This window comes from Dichomitus squalens, assembly GCF_000275845.1.
Source record: "Dichomitus squalens LYAD-421 SS1 unplaced genomic scaffold DICSQscaffold_54, whole genome shotgun sequence".
NCBI lineage: Eukaryota > Fungi > Basidiomycota > Agaricomycetes > Polyporales > Polyporaceae > Dichomitus > Dichomitus squalens.
The window spans coordinates 47,591-65,154 of record NW_006766936.1 but is presented as its reverse complement, the minus strand read 5'-3'; the positions used below and the strand labels follow the sequence as shown (position 1 = coordinate 65,154).

Below are 17,564 nucleotides of genomic sequence, written 5' to 3'. Positions count from 1 at the left end.
GTTGGCTTATCGCAAGAACACGTCCAGAAGCGACGGCCGCATTCGTGTGTGCCTAAACGTCTCCTTGCAACCTGGGGAAGAAGGGACACATGACAACCCGGACAATTGCAAGAAGCCACGCCTCTCGTTGTCTGTGAGACCGCGATCGTGCAAAACACTTCCGTTCCTTACATGAGGCTATCAACCCAGCCCCACGCAACTTCGGCTCGTCGCGTGATCGATCTGATAACATCCTGCAGCACACTCACAGTGGGAGAACGCGAGGGGGTGATATTGCGATGGTACAGCAGGCCAAGAAAACAAGATTATAGAGATACAGCTACAAATTAGGCAAGGAGTAGCGAGGCATCGTCCATCAATTGTTTAAGGTGGGAGCATGAGTTGTGGCTCGCAGCGCCGGCGCGAGAAGCGATTTTTGCTCTCCTATCGTACAACTAGGCTAAATATCGTAGCTGTGTTCGCCAATGGGTATGGTATAAGTATGTACATTGCCTCGCGCGAGCAAACACACGGCCATCCCCCACGCGGGCGGTATACGGTGCATGCGTGGACACCACTTCGGCCTTGGCTCAGCTCGAGTCAGCGCATCATACGCACGCATGCGTAGATTTCCAAGATAACGGCGCCAGCCACGGGCATCGTGGTGGCAGACGATGATGGTTGCAAGAACGTTCCGGCGATCAGAGGTCAGAAGCGCACCAACCCCTCGTCTTCCTCCGATATCGATGAGAGCGACGAGTGCCGCGAGTGCGGCCCCCGCCAAGACGCCCGCCGGACATGGTGCGGCCCGCCGAGGCCTATCGAAGGCACGGCAGCGGCCGGCGAAGATAAGGGCGAGAGTGTCGGCGAGTGCGACGGGGAGGACGTCGAGTAGATGACGGTTGCGCCCGGGGTATGTGGGGTATAAGCCGTGTAAGCAGAGGGAGCCGAGAGGGAGAACAGGGTCGGGGACGACGAGGAGTATGATGCGCGGGGGCTCGCGGTGTAGATCACGTACGGCTCCTCGTCCTCGTCGGTCTCGTTGATGGTATCCGGCCGGCCGGTGTATCCGGACGAGTTGTAGTCGAACGTGCTTGCGGCCGCGTCGGCCGCGGCGACGATGTCCTCCCAGGAGTACGTGCGTTCGCGTCTCTGTTGTGTGGAAGCGGCACGAGCGTCAGCGTCTCTGCATCGCGCGGGTTGGACAGGAAACGCGGCCCAGGGGCAGGGAAGGGTCGCTTGGGAACGGAGAAGGGAAGAAGCGGGCAACGGGGAACTCACGGTTGGCAAAACGGGCTGATCACCGCTAGCTGCGATCCTGCGTGTCCACTCTCTCCGCCGCAGAAACTCCACGCGATCTTTGCGTTGGGTGAGGCTCTCCGTAGACCTGCTCTGCTTGAGCGTGCGCCCCGCGCGAGAGGGCTGCGGCTGAGGGGGGAACAGCTTGTCTGCGGTGCTGTCCCACGGAGACGATGAAACGGCAGGAAGCTTGGGGAACTGGATCAAGTTTGAGCTAGAGCTTGCAGTGGACGCCATTGCGTTTCGTGTAGGATGCGGAGGAGGTGAATGTGAACCGTTCAGGGAAGGGGGCCAACCAGTTCAAGGAGGATCGGCGAGCAAGTCGAATGCACGTGGGGGGCGTGCAAAAGCTGCAGCGAGACAAGCGAGCAAAGAGTGCGGGCAAGGGGGGACACGAGTGGGCTTGGTTGCTGCGAGGATTTATAGTTGCAGGCAAGGTTACCAAATCGAAATGGAGACGGATAGAGATGAGTCAGAGCGCCGGCGGGGCTCGCACGTTCTCATCCTTTGCTGCATGCCGTCACAGCCCGCGTCAGCAGCGGTCGCCGGGGCCCAGATCAGCCCCCCGCCGCGTCCTCCACTGCGCCCCATCTCCTGGTTCCTGCTCGTGCTCCGGTTCGCCTCCTATGATAGCTTGTCAGTGCAATTTTTCCAATCCGTGTATCGCGCCGGGATTTCGATGCTCAGGCGGCCGGCAGCGTTACAGTACGCCTGTCACGCGTTATGGGAAGACAGCGATGCTGTGCAGACCGTTGGCCGCGCGCCGCGGACTGGGCTCTATCGATAGCGCGATTTCGAACTCCTGCTGGGCGCCTCGCACCTTCTCGCCGGAGTCGCATGCCCTCTCAGCCTGGATTCCAGGGCCATGTTCCGATGGATCCCGGACCACTCTGGCCAATGCAATAGCAAATCAATCATTTACCATCCAAGACTGCGAACCCACCGCTCGCATCGCTATGTCGTGAGAGGTCGATCCACGCTGCGACTCGCAAGGCGCCTCGCGCGCGGCATCGCGTCCATCCGGATATTGTTCGTCCACCCCGTCAATGCTGTCGCCGACAGGAATCGAAGCCCGGATGCGCGAGCCAACAAGACCCTGTCATGGGCAGTGACAGTTCCCAATACACCGTGGTTGCGGCCCTTCTCGCGAGGAGGCCACCCTGAAACAACGTGTCCGGTGCGGCCGGGCTGTTCCCACCACTCGCGCGCGATGGTGACACGTTGCCCGAGGTGGCATAGGGCGTAGCCAGTCACGGCAAGCGTCCAGTAGGAACCGTACGATGCCTACCGTCGTACGTCCGACTATCGAACGCCAACGTCACCGCCCGTTTCTCGCATATCTCCCCGCACGGCCGCAGCTGCGGGGACAGCAACCAAGAGAAGATGTTCCTGATCCAGAGCTGCGCTACACGATTTCTTCGGGTCTTTGCGGCTCGTATCCAGAAGCAACTGCGGGGGATCCAGGAACCGGCGAATGCAGAGAGGTCGTATTCCTTATTTGCGACACCTCGGGCATACGGTGCGATTCGGCCGCCGACGTGCGATGCTAATCCTGAACGCGGGCTGTGCGACGGCTGATAAACGGGGCTGCTGTCCCGAGCGGCAAACATATTGCCTCTGATCAATATTCAGGATAAGAGTGGAGAACAAAGCACTCACTGCCCCCCACACGCGACGGCATGCTATACTGTATCAAGCTTGCTTCTTTGGCTCGACCTCTTAGTACATCAACGATGGCAAAGGTGAGCGCATACAAGCAATCATAAAATGTTCTCGCGGTTCCAACTGAGTCCTGAGCATCAAGTAGACCTGACATTGAGTCGACGGTGGTGACCGAGTGGTCCTAGACCGTGAGACAGAAGACGTGGTCGAGAACAAGGTGTTGGGCCAGTGACTGACTCGCAGGCATCCGTTCTCGTCCGACACCGCGCGATCGAGATCCTCCCGGCGGCATGATCACCTGACATCAAGCTCTCCCCGAACGGGTAATGTAAACGCCCGTGCCCTCGCGGGTTTAGCACCAGAGCCCGACTCGCTCACTCAGCTTGATAGAGCATCACATGACCGCTTCAAAGATCTCTCCACGAAAATCAGGGTGTGATCTCACCACGCTAAGTAGCAGTCTGCACCGCGAGTCATCGGTACGTCCACTGTCATCTCCAAACCGGAGTCACAACCAACGCTTCAAGGTTCATTACGAGGACATCGGCTCCGGGCAGACGGTCAGCAGGTATGTCTTTGGGCTTCCCCTGACTTACTTACCACAGACGTCTGATGGATCATCTTATCAGCGACGCTACTCACAGGTCGCGGCGTGCAATCCTACAAGCCGTTCAGTTTAATTTGTGATGGCCCTTACCAGCAATGCCCTCGATGAGCCATTTCAAAATCATCGGCTAGGACTCTCCTCGAGCGTCGGTGCGAAGGCTCACACTTCTTGTTTTCGGAGATGCATGCGTGCTCGTACAATGTCTCCGACTATCGCGCATATTATTCCATGGGCGGTTGTGGCGACAATTTCCTGGCCGATCGACAGATACGTCCAGATGTATTCTCACAAGCGCCGAATTTACGAGTATCGCCAAGACTTGGCACCACAAACAGGCGTCAAGTGTTGGTTGTCGTTGGCCCGGTTGCGCCTCAGGTAGTTACCAAGACTCGCAAGAAGCATTGTTCTTCCCCTACCCTTCCAAACAGTCCGCCAACACTCAATTATGTCTGCCAGTCTCATATAGGTCAAAGAAGCACGGTACGGGCTGTGCAAGGTACATGATCTTGTGAACGTCCAGTTTACACGGAGTCGGCCCGACTTCTTTGAGCCTCTGCTTAGCGACTTCATGCACGCAATGCATACGTGTGTGCCTTACATATCTTTCCACAAGCTCGTCGATGCATTTGCTCACAATAAGGCCATGCACCTAGATTGTCGATTAATTGATCAGCTCTGAGCATCGCTCTCTATTGGACGAGATGGGACACACGCTCGTGGCTATGCTCCAATAACCTGATCGAGTATCGTTAGCGCGTTCGGAACTGTCAATATGGCGCATTCAACACGTCAAAAAGTCAGACTCCGTCTATGGCGGAGTACGGCCCTGCTCAATGCAATGCGGTATATGGTCACGTCGAAGGACGTCAGCTAACGGGTCCGAGGACTTATATTGCGGGTGGCCAGGCATCTCGTTAGGGCTCCTTCCTTGTCTCCGCCCACCCGCTTGTCCCAGCTTGTCCCGCCCTTCCGCTCTCGGGACTTCTTGCCAGCGAGGCGACTTGCGTTTACGTTATCCCACACGTCGGACAGGTTGAGTTTGATTGACGATGGGTTGGTTACAAATTCTCCGTCTCGCCGCCCTCTGTAAGTCGCTTCACTCTCTGAGCTCCTCTGTCATACACATCTTCATACCTGCCCCCAACCACAGCGTTCGCCGTCCTGAGCGGTATCATTGTCGCGTCCCTCAGTGCGCACATCACCGCGTTCATAGAGGAGAACTTCGCCACCTATTATGTCTACGCTGCACTGGGCATCGCCACGGGTGGCCTCACCTTCTTCACGGTCCCCGTTCTGTAAGGATTCTCTGGCATGTGCGCGCTATCACGTCCACCCTAACCAATTTATCCACCAGACTCCTCGTCGATTTCCTCCGCACGGGAGCCTTCACTTCGTACATTATCGTGGAGCTGAGCTGGTTGTGTAAGTTCAATTGAACCCGGCCAAGCTCAACATCTCGTCTCATTGACTCTTCTCATTCCAGCTGTCCTCTGGGTTCTGTGGCTTGCCACCGGTGCGCTCACCGTGAACGACACCGCCGCGGTGGGCGTCTTCCAGTCATGCGACTACATCTTCGTCTGGATTAACCAGATCTGCCACGAGACGCAAGCGATCGAGGCCTTCTCATTCCTCGCGTGGATCGTGCGTGAGTACACCCTCTCTCTCCCATCCCTCCCCACTCCCAACTGATCAACCCTGTGTCTTCGACCAGTAATGGGCTACACCGTCACCCTCCTCGTCATCGCGCTCATCTCCGCGCGCCGCGGCAAGCCTATCTGGACGTCCTCCGTGAAGCAGTATGCGCCCGCCCCGGCGGCGACCGCCCAGCCGGTGATCTCCCAGCCGGAGTACAAGGCGGACGCCTTCGCGCCCCAGACCGCCCAGCAGCAGCTACTCTACCAGCAGCCACACCAGAACGGTGTGAGCTTCCAGCAGCAGCACCCGCCCCAACCCGCGGCCTCGCCCGTCAGCGTGCCGTCGACAGTTTCGTATCCCACGCAGCCGTCATATCCGCAGGTGTAAGGTTCGGAGTTGTTTCGAAGGGTTGATTGGGCGTATTTCCGTGCTTCCTCAACTTCATCTATCTATGAGACGCCTATCGGTCACTCTACTTCCCCTCATATTCTCTACTACTGGAGTCTGTCTGGGAAGAGCATATCGCATTACTAACGTATATTTTACACGGAACTCGGACAGCATTCATGTTCTCTGAGCAAACGTCTTGTTTTTCGTGTCAGGCGCTTGTGGGTATTACACTGCTGCTGCTCGGACCTCTTGCGTCGATACGGTGACAGCCAAACGAAGCAGTCGATCGCGAACGCACCGTGGGGATATCGAAGCCACACTAGCGGCTAGCCTGTTGGCGACCCGCTGTCAGAATCCCCAGGGCGACTCGGACAGGGATATATTGTGCGGCAGAAAGTTCAGGACAGGAAGACCACAAGTGGCAAGTCTGGTCAGCTTGTTCCTTCCGACATCGGGTCGCGTGTGTATGGCTGGCGTTTTGTTCTTCTATTGGACAGCGCGTGGTTGGACCCTGAGGATGTAAGATCTCGGCATCGTGTTGAGCAGTTGAATACAACTCCTTCCAATCTGGGAGCGCAGCACTCATGCCTCCCGGCCGAGCGTCCCGGACGATTCTTTGCAGCTGCGCTTGCAGACGGCCCACTAGGCTGACTACACCGAAACGGCTCGGGTGAGAGCATAAACGATAGGAAGAGATGCGTACTCTGTAGATGAAATTGGTAAATGGATGGTGGGTGAGTACTCGCCAGAGTAATGGTCTCAGGCTAATTCAACGCTTATCCTCAAAATGAAACATCTCCCGCAAAGATCCGACATAGCCGTCATGGTGTTTGTGCCTCCTGGCTCTTCGCTGTCATGTACACAAGGTGCTGCCAGCGAGTACGACATACTAGCCGCTCGCTTCGGCGTAACAGCGCTCCGCCTTGACAGCGCATTATGTCCGGGTATCGTTACTGCCGCCGGCCAGCATCTCTGAGTCCTGCGAGTAGCACCGAGAACAAAGTCTGTTATGCCCACAGAGTGCCACAACAACGCGAGTCACGCCAGCATACTCGCGACCCGTATGTGAGCACCTCTGTTCATGAGTGCGTGAACGTACCGGCGGTGTAGTCTGCTACTCACCTTGGCCAGATTGAAGTAACTCACCATCTCGGGGACGCGGACAGGACCGAGCGCATGGCCACCCTCATTTGTTACAGTACTCAGGACTGCTAAGGAAGGTTGCACAACCAAACCTGGGAACATCTCCGAGGCCGGGGAGAGAAGGGAAGCACGATAGGATTCTTAACACAATCCCTAGAGGGTGAGAACTACGAGCTACAGAATAGGGCGCTACTACAAACGTCCCCAGGCGGAACCATCCAGATAATACATGTACTTATGCACAGCAACACACGAGAGCGAGAAGTCTTGCGGGGTCGTACCGTTGTCGTATCGTGCGATTAATGCCCAAATGGGACAACAGAATATCGCGCCAGCCTTGCGAGCGCGCTAGTATGGGACCCGGAAGGGTAGTGGGCGTAGGGATGTTCGTGTTGAGGACGTCAGCCGATGCCCGTGCATTGACCTTCGTACCATGTTGAGAGTCTAGACAGCCGTTTCGGAGCCCTCAGTCACGCTTGAAGTATCACTCTCCCGCCGGGAGGCGACAGGCTTGGGAACATATGTCGGCAGCGCCTCAACGGGTCGTGTAAGGGTATAGCCTGTGTAAACAAGTCAATCGCCAGCACGCTTCGCGAGAGGACAGAGTAGCGCACCTCGAGCCAGCGCGGCTTTCTCGCCCTGCCTGCCAAAGCCCATGCCACTCTTCTGGCTAGAGAGGCTGCCCGAGCGCGAGGTGTCGCCGCCAGCGCCGTAGCCGCCGTACGCCTCGCGCTCCTTCTCCCAAGAGGTGTTGCCTCCGGGGGACATGACGAGGGGGCGCGGTCCGTGTGTGGTCGGGAGCACGCCGCCCTTCGTGTTCTTGTCCTGCTCGCGCCACGAGGTAAGAGAGCGTCGCCACTTCGCAGATTCCCGGAAGATGAGGCCCAAGAAGATATTGACGCAGCCGAGTGAGAAAAGGAAGAACGCGGAGACGAGCGAGAACTCGTCCACGTGGTGGGAGAGCACTGCCGCGCCGAGGCTGCATGGAGTGAAAGAAGCAGGGTCAGTGTCCGTAACGGCGCTGGAGGGGATGACAGGGCCCGGAGGAGCCCACAAGGGCGGTGTAGACAACCGGGGGAGATGGGTACTCACAGGCATTGAATCACGCCGAGCGCACCCAGTCCAAAGTCGTCACCGAGGATAGGGAAGAAACGACTGAAGAAGGCTGCGGGCCAGCCGACTTCGGACATGATCAGGACAATGACTTGGAAGATGATGAGCAGTCTGTTTAAGACGGCCCAGAATGCTCCGGCGGGTTGATTCGGAACAGTGCTGCCCCTGTTTCGAGGATCAGTGGGAAGGCTGCAGTGTGAGGACGGTGACACGACATACTCAACGTAGTCGGTGTCTCCGCTGATGCAGTCCACACCGGTCGTGTTTGTCACATTGTCAGAGGCTACACGAATGTTAGGATCCGCTTTGCCGGCAGCAATGAAGGCGTTGACAGCTTCGACGTCGTGGACCATTGTCACTATGCTGCTGGCGAACAGAAGTAATAGCGCAATGATGCTGAGCGCGCGGACCACGTTGAGCCCAATAAAGATGTCTAAAAGGGACGAAGATTAATCCAGTTCAGCCGGATGCTATGTTACCGAACATCCTGAGGACTCACATCCTTTCATAGTGGGCATCTTGTCGTAAAGACCGAGGTTGTTAGGGATAGATGATGTGTGGAGCTACGAGGATCAAGAACGGTCTATGACAATCTAAGAGAGAGGAAAGCGTGTAAGTGGTGTGCCTGCACCCAAATGAAGTCGTGAACGCGTCTGGACGCTGCTGGGGTCGGAGGCGGGATGCAAGTGAAATGGGGAACGAGGCGGGAACGTGGACGCCACTTATGAGTGGCATCAAAGACGCGCATGCGCCTCACCTGAATACTCTTCGCACGACGCTGGCATATAATTCTTTGTGCTGGTCGTCGTGCCGCCTCATTGTGGATGAACAACAAAAGGGCCTGCTTGTAATAGAACAATGAAGCCGGTTAGCGCCCAGATGAACCGGTACAGCCCTCCGCAGCCACTGGTTCCAAACAGTGCCAAACAACTAGACGTGGACTTGGCGCTCGTCCATTGGACCCTGCCGGCGTCTGGCTGCAAACCTCTCATACTACATCTTATGACTGGTTCTCTGTAGTCGACTTGCGATCGAAAGGTAGATCCTTGCACTGACCGATATCATATCTAAATCTCGCCCACTTTTTCTCATAGCAAACCCTTGACGAATAGCATGCATCACGGTGCGCTTTGCATGTACTCAACATTCCAAGTCTTCTAACCGGTCGACAGCTCGTGTCTTTCCGGCTCCAACATAGAGGCTGCACGACATTGAGCTCGCATTTTGTTACTGCTGACCACGGTGTCATTGGAATTGTCAGTCTTGGAATTTGTAGCTCACTAGATAAGGATACGCTATACGGCAGGCATCTCAGATCCCAATGGTCTCGACTGACGTGTGCCTCGTAATAGCAGTTGACTTGCTCTCACGGAACATAGTGGGTCAATGATACACGCTCATCTGCCGGAATCCCAGGAATCTGTCGGCCACGGCGTGCCGCGTCAGTTGTGTATGCCCTTCAGAGCATGATCGGCACATTGGCAAGGTATAAATCACTAGCTCGCAAGCCATATTCTCCATCACAGCAACCATATACACATCAAGCAAACGTGATAAGCAACCTTCCGCCTCTGGCATTCCAAGCACTCACCGAGTTTGTTGTGAGCGTCGAGATCGGTGCCCCCTTAGAGGATGTGTGGAAAATCCTGATTGATCTCCAGTCATACTCACTTTGGTTCGTGATTCTTTGCATCTAGCGTCCATTACGCTGATGCCGACCTGACAGGAACCCTTATCAGTACGTCTCCTGCCCTTAAATTTCTTGCGACACCTCCGAATCCTGATTGGTGTCCCACCAGTCGTTCGGCCATCATCGTTGACGAACACTCGCACAAGCCGACGGAAGATTCCAGTCTCCGTGCTCCAGCTGTTCTTGCGCTGGCAGTGCAGACCCCGGCGACTCTCGACAATGCAAAGCAGCCCCTTGTCCTTTACGAACACGTCACTCTGGTCGACCACGCGAATCACAGAATCATTTGGGGTGGCGGCCGGCTCCCAAGCATCTTCGGCGCAGAGCATGCTCAAACACTCACTGCGACTTCGGACGGCAAAACGCTGTATGAAGTTAGACATGCGTTCGGCGGGCTCTCCGGATACCTCATGAGGCGGGTCGTAGGTGGCACGATGCCACAGGGTTTGCAAGCAACCGCGGATGCGCTGAAGACGAGAGCTGAGGGCCGAGCTTAATTATAGCTGGGGTGTGGTGCGTATTCTTAGGTGTGTTCGTGCCGTGACATGCTATACTCACCACGACACATGACAGTCGGGGTCTGTAACGTATTTAGCGGAGTCATCGTACCTCTAATTCTCCCGAGATTTGCGCTGTGTGATGTTTCGGATCCTACAGGGGTCGTTTGGCTGTACAGCGGCTCGCTTTGTGGCGTTTCTAGGACAGGTCGGTTGTGTTCCCTGACTCCCCCGCATCTCCTTTTGCACAGCTGAGCGCTCGTAAACTCCGGGCCGAATCTATGGCTCATCTAAATGAGCCACCTTCTCCTCACGAAATGAACGTCTACTGACTGCGCGCGCAGAACCACGCGTGACCGTTCGATTGCCTTGAACATCGACAAAGTTCACTTCATACCTGTCACGTTTCGGGTCCTATGCTGGGATAGCTCAGTAAGTGGCAATCTTGTCGTAAAATGAATTCCGATAGACTGCTCAACGATTTTTTTCGGGGACCGGAAGGCACCGTCAGACATTCTGTCGCTTTTCAACAGCCAGAGACCGGCGGAAATACCTCACCGCGCAGGTCAGTTACGGCAGATTTTGCTCAAAAACGACGAAGCGGTCCCTTCGTTGGAGGAGTCCTCGACGGCGAGATGCGGAACGCGGAGCGCAACAACACGGGATCTCCGCCTGTGTGCAAGGTGCAGTTCCACCCCTTCGACATCAGCACGCCATTCAGTGGATAGAGCTCACCCTTTGAAGAAGGCACTATGTCCTCAATGTGGGTGATCATCATGCGAAGAACTCTGTGTCTCTTGTTCTTGCAGGCCTTCTCGTGGATGGGGCCTGTCTGTCTACTGAGCGGCTAGACTTTTGGGCCGCAATCATGCCCATAGTATATATGCTTGTTTTTTGAACGGGGTCGAGTTCCCCAACAACCTCGCTCGCCACTCTCATCAGTCGACCTCTCAGTCATGGCGTTGTCCGCTGCGTTCTTGGTCTACTCGGGCGTGATGCCCCTTATCAAAACGTACGTAGCCCGTCGCTCCATCATGCTTTCTCGTGGCTTGGGCTCACCCTTTGCAGGTTCGCCACACTGATATGCGGCTACGTGCTCGTCAAGCTGGACATGTTCCCACCGGCCGCCTCTCGGGGAGTGTCCATCATCAGCATGAACATCGCTCTTCCGGCACTCATCTTCGCTAACATCGTCCCCTCTTTCACGCCTTCCAACGCGTCAGCCCTCGGTCCCCTGCTCATGATGGGCTTCGTCTACCAAGGCATGGGCTTCGTTATGGGAGTCCTGATACGAGAGCTGTGCTACGTCCCTCAAAACTTTTGGCAAGGGATCATCGTCCTGACGGGGATGAGCAATTGGGGCAACCTCCGTCAGTATACAGGTTTCGCAGTTTATGACCGCCAAAAATCTTCTTACGTCATATCACAGCGAGCGCGATCGTCATGTCTGTCACTCAACAGCCCCCATTCAATCCCGCTCTCGACCCTGCTCGTGCGTATTGCCACTACTCCGCTTCATCCTATCCGGGCTGAATCGTGCCCATTAGTTGGCGTCTCGTATGTGTCCATCTTCTCCGTCACTTACCATACCGTGTTCTGGGTATGCGGCGCAGCCAACTCGCTTGCTTGGGATTACCTTCCTGGGGTTCCGCAGGGAGAGGACGCTGAGCGTCGTGTGTCCTGGAAGGAAAAGCCTATTGGGCGTCTCGTTGCTCGTGCCTTGCGTCTTCCGATTGTGCCTACGCCGCCCTTTGTGCCGCAATCTAACAAGAAGGACGAAGAGGCATTTCCTACGAAAGAAGATAGGTCCTCGCCCTCGCCATCATCCACCGACAGTAGTACTGTCGACACTCCAATCACCAACGTGCCCACCATTGTGATTACGGAGGAACCAAAGGTCGACTCCGAAATGCAGCTCGTTTCCCGGCTATCTCCTCTATCCGCAGGGTCCACGATAAGATCGCGGCGTCTTACTATCGTCATCCCTCCTACGCCCGTCCGTGTGTCAGCGACGCCCTCTCCTCTCCGTCCCTCAGTGCCATCGACTCCGGGCTGGGCAACTGCTCCTTCCTCTCCCACACGTGTTGCCGCTCTAACTCCGTCTATGATATCGATCATCCCCGCGACCCCCACTCGGTCTATTCCCCCGACTACTCCGATTCGCTCGGTACACTCTATTCACTCCTTGGAAGATCCAGTTGTGATCTCCGCCCTCGCGCAATCCGCGGCTGGGCCACAGAAGAAACGCAGCAGGCTTCGCGATTCCCTCTTTGCACTTCTCAAACCCGTCACCATCTCGCTTGCCATCTCGTTGCCCACTGCCCTTGTCCTCCCGCTCAAGGCCCTTTTCGTCAGCTGCGCATCCCAAGGCTGTCCGAACTGGCACGGACCAGACAATAGGCCCCCGCTCGCGTTCGTGATGGACACAGGTAAGTGCGCCGCGGACCGCCCGTCCCCTCAGGTCCCTGCCCCCGATTGCCAAGAGCAGCGCAGCTGACATCGCACGCGTTCCGCAGCCCAATTCGTCGACACGATCGCGGTGCCGCTCGCGCTCATTCTTCTGGGTGCCTCGTTCGCGAGGATCAAGGTGCCGCGGCCGCTGTCGCGCCTACCGATCATGGCCATGCTCCTCGTGACACTTGCAAAGATGGTGGTGCTGCCTGTGATCGGCGTGGTCGTCGTGCAGGCCATGGTGCGTGGCGGGTTCATCCCCGCGGATGCAAAGGCGGAGAGGTTTGTGGCCATGCTCTTGAGCGGTACGCCGTCCGCTGTCAAGTAAGTTTCTTTTCACCCTTGCACCTGGGCGGGCATCATGCGAGTCCATGGCACGTGCTTTTCTCCGGTTACTGACATGGGAATGGACGCCCTTCATAGTCAGATGATCGTCTCCTCGCTCTATGCACCGGATGGGAATGTGGATACGTTGGCAGCATTCCTCCTCGTCCAATGTGAGTTTTGCAAGCTACAGAACGCTCTGCCCAGTGAGATAATGCTCTCCGCTTCATAGACGTCTTCATGTTCATTGCGTCTGCGTAAGAGGAATACAAAAAACTCTACAATTGAAATGCTCGCTGACTTGAATTATAGCGTGCTAACCGCAATCTCCATTCTATTGGTCTAGCATTTCTCAGGCTCCAGATGAGGACGAGGACTCCGAAGTGCTATATTCCATGCTGCGACTATGCACCTTACCTCAGGCTTCGCGTTACATACTACGCTACTAATGTCTCTGTTATTCGTCTCTGGGGACGGCAATTCTCCCGTCCATCCTATATGAAGCATTCATGCGACTTATTACTATGGTCTACCCGAATTTGTCCTAATACCACTGTTTGACCCGAAAGAACCGAAAACGCCGGCGACGAATACGTGACCACTGAGACTCAGCAACGGAATTACCTTTTCCGGTTGTTTTAGGAAAGTTACAGGCGCTAAATATGCGAGTTGTATAACAAGACCACTGGTTGCTCAAGGGCAACGCGACTCGCGACCCCCGTACCGCCCTCTTCGACTCAGGTGCGTACACAACCTCCAGCAAATAATGCGAAGGATCAGAAGAGTTGCTCATCATTCATCCTCGTAGCGACCAGGCTGCACTGTCGTCCGCGATGCTAGAAGCGTCCACGAACCTTCCGCCCCCGGCCTACTCTGGTCCTTTGACATGTTATGTGTCCAGAGAGATCAGCGCTTCTACAGAGAGGGTATGGGGAGTGCTCTCGGACTTCCCGAAATATCCGGAATGGTGAGTGAGCCCTTCCGAGTCCGCTTGGCTGGTCTGGTATCTCATACGTCACGCGTTTACAGGAATCCTTTCGTGTCAGCTCAATGCGCTTCACTCAGTATGTTATGTTGCTTATGCTGACGTGTCCTCTACAGACGGAGCCAGGAGATCACTGATAAGTCTGGCAAGACCGTGCTCGAGGACCAGACGCCAGCTAAGGGGAAGTACCTGAACATGAAGGTGCACATCCCTCCGACCATGGACGACTCGGTTCAGGCCCAGACGGCTTTCGAGCTCATAATACACTACGATGATGCCAGTCATCGCTTGGCGTGGAAGAACCTGCTGCCCTCTTGGTTCATCAGGGCCGAACGGTGGCAAGCGCTGAGTATTACGGAGGATGGGAAAACGCTGTACGAGTCGAGGGAGGTGTTTGCTGGGATTGGCGCATACTTGATCAAGTGGTTCATTTCCAAGAACCTCACCAAGAGTTTCGAGGCGATGGCAGACGCTCTTAAGAGCACGTCTGAGCAATGATGATCGTTACTGTTCTGTCCGATTGTAGTCCGCCCCAGACAGCAGGGTGACAGAACAATGTGATACAGCCGCTCTTCTTACTGGTCGCGTTGACTTGGACAGGCCGAACGAGCCATTTCTATTCACACATCACACCAAGACGGTCGGATAATCATGGCCCAGCTAGGTACTGTGGGGCTGTCTCCTGTGCCAAGCTACAGCTGCGCGACTCCGGCATGACTCACCGACCTCCCACATCATTCTGGACAAGGCTCCAATTCCATGCCCACGTAGTGCCAAACGGGTGTCATAGCTTACTCGCGGTTCCACCCTGGCCTCCGTAATCATCTCTCAAGATGCGCCATATCTCTAGGGCAACGCCGCGCGGATTGTCTTGTACAGCGAGGTGACCGGCACCTGACACCGTCCGGATCGACTTCATGCGACGACCGTCCTTCTCACTAACGCATACCTCGTGCACGGCGGCAGGTCTGTCATTAAGCTGTGAGCATCCCGCGCTAGCGAAGTCACTCCACCACATACACCATGTCGAGCGTGTCGCCCAAGACAGCATGAACAGGCAGCGACGCACAGAGCTCCGTCAGCCTGTCGAGCGCGCGGTAGCACTCCTCGAACCGGGTGTACGCTGCTGAATCTTGCGCGCGCGTGCAAGCAAGGGTGACTCCTTCGTGGCGCTCTGGGTACGCGGCGGTGGGCAGGTCATGCAGGCCATGTCGCTGCACAGGGACGTTTGCGTCAGTCAGATCACGACGCTGTTCTAGAATCCGACGAGCGCACCACGAAGAGGTCGAAGACGCGCTGATCCCACCGCCGCCACGGGGACCGCGTGCCAAACCACGCCCGCGCCTCGTCCCGAGAAGACCATATGTCTTTGCGGGTCTTCGCGAAGTTGATCGCGCGTATCATGGGAAGACAGCCTATCTCCAGTCCGTGTTTCACGATATCTGGAGTCATCATCGGCGGCTCGACCATAATTACAGAGGAGAACGGCAGGCAATTCAACTGGTAGCCGATTGTAGTCGTGATCCTAGTATAGAACATCAGGATTGTTGCCTCGATGGGGTCTGCCCCCGAGCCTTGAACGGTACTCACAGGGACAACGCACCCGCAGAGTGGCCGACACCGACGACCCGGTCGCCTTCAATCAAGCCGGAGGCCAGTAGGGTCTTGAGAGGGGCGTTCCACTGCTCCATATCTCCTAAGAATGAGCATGTTTGCAAAAGGACGCAACATAGAAGGGCGTACTGAGCCCGTCCGGCAGGTCGAGCAACACATGTGCGTTGAGCGATGCCGCGTGCCCGTGCTGTGGGGCATCCATCGCCCACGCCTCGACGACAGCGAACCTAGGATCTGGCTCGGAGCGAAGGGCTTCGAACAGATGCTCTATCGTCGGCTGCCACGTCTCTTTGTCTGAAGGGGTGACGCAAGGGATCAGCGTGAGGACTCATACAGCAGATACTACCAGTCAGAGAGACTACTGACGTGTGCCGACGCAGTGGAGAAGTATGAGAGACAGTCGAAATGTTCCTTCAGGGTACCGGTGAGCTCCAGACGTGCTACGACCGACGCAAGTTGACCGCGGTCTCCAGCGAACAAAGGCACAACGCAACTGCGGGTAGTCGCCCGCTCCAGGTAGTACGAAATCAGCCTCCTCTAGCATGCTAGACTTCATTGAGTCAACTGAAGGCAAGAGGGAATTCGAGTAGTCCAGCAGTCGTCTAGAGCCGACCGTAGCACTAGGATTAATGGGAGGAGTCCCTAGCTGTTACATCACTGCGCTCGGATGGGCCGCTGGAAAAGAAGCTGCAGGGCGTCCGCGTCAGAGCTAGTAATGGGCCGGGAGGAATCAAGCTCAGGCGTCCCGGTGCGAGGTGGAGAGGAAAGTTGTCGAAGACGTGCAGCCTCTCGAACTGCTTGGCATCCCCAGACATGTACACACGACGTACGGAAGGAAAAGCGACTTGGAAGCTGTGTAGCCTGATCACTTGGAACATGGCGTTAACAATTTGCTCATTCGGAGCGCCCCTCCTGGGTCCCATATAGCAGTCTCATCGGATGGTCTGGAATGTGCAACAGTACTTCCTCCCAATATTGTGGCTATCGCACTTACGGACTCGGGGTTCCATGGATCGTGACTAGGATTGCCGGGGATCGTCGAGATGATCATGGTCATACTACAGCCTGCCAGTTGCTGCAGAGGTCACAAGCGCCGTAGTTACCGAAAACGGATAACAATCCCACTTTTTTGTTTGTAAGTAGATATGTATTTGCACTTCAACACTATTCCTGAAGACATTGCTTTCCCGAAACACTAGTCTACTACATGGCACGAGCAAGAGTAACCATGAGTGTACTGTGTACTAATCGAACGATAGGTCTATCCTTCTCTGTACCTACCTGATATTTTGCAAGCTGACTGTTCCCTCTCGAGATGAACCGCAGACGTCAGCGAGCATGGGACAATTTGAAGACGCACCGGATGGTTCAATCAGACTTGTTCGCGGATCCCGGCGCGCGCTGTCCAAGAACCTTCAGTCAGCGTCCCAACCAAGTCGCATGCTGCAATGCGTAGGGACTAACCAGTTGAAGGCTCAGCCTTGCAATGCGCCACGCCCCGCTCCGCACAATCCGAGCCACCCGTCCCTGACAGGTGACTTGACCGGACAGGCGTCGGCTCGTCCACCTCTTCCCTCCGACATGGTGTTATGCGGTATGGGCGAGGAACGAACCTGAGTGGGACATGGCGCGAACGTCGACCGCCACCAGGTGGGCTTACTATCGACGGAGCGGCTGACACCTCGATGCACTAGGCGTGCTATGGTTTGTGGCGTTAACAGATGGCCAGAGCCAAGGCAAGTAAAGTCACGTACATGTTTAGGAGGAGTGCCGTACAGGGAAGTACCTCCGATGATGACTGAGGGGAAATAACTGAGCACAAGGGATGAGATGAAATGGGAAGGTGATGACGTACAGCATCGTAAGGAGGTTGCCCGTAGTGCCCGCGCTCTTCAGGAGAAACAGCGCGGACACATGTGGGATGATTATCCCAGAACAATCATTCGCTCACGTCCAAGCGTACGACCAGCGACCCTACATCAGATTGCGCCGATGTGGGTCGCCGGCGCACCTAGAAAGGAGAGGGAACAAAACAAGCATCCCCTCACGTCCAAGCGTACGACCAGCGACCCGACATCGAACTGCACCGATGTGGGTCACTAGCGCACCTAGAGTGGACAGAGGAAAAGTGAACATGGGGGTTCTGATGAAAGAGTGGAACGGCGAGGAAGGGGG

General features: G+C 56.0%; 6 protein-coding genes across 6 annotated transcripts; 3 read left to right on the top strand and 3 right to left on the bottom strand.

Moving 5' to 3' along the window:
* Nucleotides 1-258: 258 nt before the first annotated feature.
* Nucleotides 259-3,208, bottom strand: DICSQDRAFT_140344 (uncharacterized protein). The gene is made up of 2 exons (XM_007369715.1): nucleotides 3,083-3,208; nucleotides 259-3,020 (listed from the first exon to the last, which is right to left on the bottom strand). Exon 2 carries the CDS (start codon nucleotides 1,513-1,515, stop codon nucleotides 688-690), a length of 828 nt encoding a protein of 275 aa, XP_007369777.1. The 5' UTR covers nucleotides 1,516-3,020; nucleotides 3,083-3,208; the 3' UTR covers nucleotides 259-687.
* A 1,283-nt stretch (nucleotides 3,209-4,491) lies between these two features.
* Nucleotides 4,492-5,659, top strand: DICSQDRAFT_92205 (uncharacterized protein). The gene is made up of 5 exons (XM_007369714.1): nucleotides 4,492-4,633; nucleotides 4,698-4,842; nucleotides 4,902-4,969; nucleotides 5,031-5,192; nucleotides 5,259-5,659. Exons 1-5 carry the CDS (start codon nucleotides 4,597-4,599, stop codon nucleotides 5,567-5,569), a joined length of 723 nt encoding a protein of 240 aa, XP_007369776.1. The 5' UTR covers nucleotides 4,492-4,596; the 3' UTR covers nucleotides 5,570-5,659.
* A 1,179-nt stretch (nucleotides 5,660-6,838) lies between these two features.
* Nucleotides 6,839-8,445, bottom strand: DICSQDRAFT_92204 (uncharacterized protein). Its single transcript, XM_007369713.1, has 5 exons — nucleotides 8,328-8,445; nucleotides 8,048-8,261; nucleotides 7,808-7,993; nucleotides 7,330-7,694; nucleotides 6,839-7,275 (listed from the first exon to the last, which is right to left on the bottom strand). The coding sequence occupies exons 1-5, from the start codon at nucleotides 8,344-8,346 to the stop codon at nucleotides 7,160-7,162; spliced, it is 900 nt and encodes a 299-aa protein (XP_007369775.1). The 5' UTR covers nucleotides 8,347-8,445; the 3' UTR covers nucleotides 6,839-7,159.
* A 2,526-nt stretch (nucleotides 8,446-10,971) lies between these two features.
* DICSQDRAFT_69432 (uncharacterized protein) lies at nucleotides 10,972-13,022 on the top strand (the record flags this gene model as incomplete). Its single annotated transcript, XM_007369712.1, has 7 exons — nucleotides 10,972-11,027; nucleotides 11,084-11,385; nucleotides 11,445-11,507; nucleotides 11,563-12,098; nucleotides 12,258-12,444; nucleotides 12,532-12,790; nucleotides 12,890-13,022. The coding sequence occupies 7 exons, from the start codon at nucleotides 10,972-10,974 to the stop codon at nucleotides 13,020-13,022; spliced, it is 1,536 nt and encodes a 511-aa protein (XP_007369774.1).
* Nucleotides 13,023-13,623: 601 nt separating this feature from the next.
* DICSQDRAFT_69328 (uncharacterized protein) lies at nucleotides 13,624-14,273 on the top strand (the record flags this gene model as incomplete). The annotated part of the gene is made up of 2 exons (XM_007369711.1): nucleotides 13,624-13,757; nucleotides 13,898-14,273. The coding sequence occupies 2 exons, from the start codon at nucleotides 13,624-13,626 to the stop codon at nucleotides 14,271-14,273; spliced, it is 510 nt and encodes a 169-aa protein (XP_007369773.1).
* A 187-nt stretch (nucleotides 14,274-14,460) lies between these two features.
* DICSQDRAFT_92198 (uncharacterized protein) lies at nucleotides 14,461-16,073 on the bottom strand. The gene is made up of 6 exons (XM_007369710.1): nucleotides 15,756-16,073; nucleotides 15,519-15,683; nucleotides 15,366-15,468; nucleotides 15,051-15,300; nucleotides 14,796-14,989; nucleotides 14,461-14,743 (listed from the first exon to the last, which is right to left on the bottom strand). The coding sequence occupies exons 1-6, from the start codon at nucleotides 15,943-15,945 to the stop codon at nucleotides 14,560-14,562; spliced, it is 1,086 nt and encodes a 361-aa protein (XP_007369772.1). The 5' UTR covers nucleotides 15,946-16,073; the 3' UTR covers nucleotides 14,461-14,559.
* Between the last annotated feature and the right edge of the window lie 1,491 nt (nucleotides 16,074-17,564).

Bases quoted from the DNA above. Each gene is read 5' to 3' on its own strand.
- DICSQDRAFT_92198 (XM_007369710.1), bottom strand. From the start codon at position 15,945: ATGAAGTCTAGCATGCTAGAGGAGGCTGATTTCGTACTACCTGGAGCG. The intron at 15,469-15,518 runs GTACGCCCTTCT...CATTCTTAGGAG, and splicing joins CGACCTGCCGGACGGGCTCA to ATATGGAGCAGTGGAACGCC. The intron at 14,990-15,050 runs GTGCGCTCGTCG...GTCCCTGTGCAG, and splicing joins GCGTCTTCGACCTCTTCGTG to CGACATGGCCTGCATGACCT.
- DICSQDRAFT_92204 (XM_007369713.1), bottom strand. The intron at 7,994-8,047 runs GTATGTCGTGTC...TCCTCGAAACAG, and splicing joins GGAGACACCGACTACGTTGA to GGGCAGCACTGTTCCGAATC. The intron at 7,695-7,807 runs GTGAGTACCCAT...CACTCCATGCAG, and splicing joins CTCGGCGTGATTCAATGCCT to CCTCGGCGCGGCAGTGCTCT.
- DICSQDRAFT_140344 (XM_007369715.1), bottom strand. From the start codon at position 1,515: ATGGCGTCCACTGCAAGCTCTAGCTCAAACTTGATCCAGTTCCCCAAG.
- DICSQDRAFT_92205 (XM_007369714.1), top strand. From the start codon at position 4,597: ATGGGTTGGTTACAAATTCTCCGTCTCGCCGCCCTCT. The intron at 4,634-4,697 runs GTAAGTCGCTTC...CCCCAACCACAG, and splicing joins TCTCCGTCTCGCCGCCCTCT to CGTTCGCCGTCCTGAGCGGT. The intron at 4,843-4,901 runs GTAAGGATTCTC...TTTATCCACCAG, and splicing joins TTCTTCACGGTCCCCGTTCT to ACTCCTCGTCGATTTCCTCC.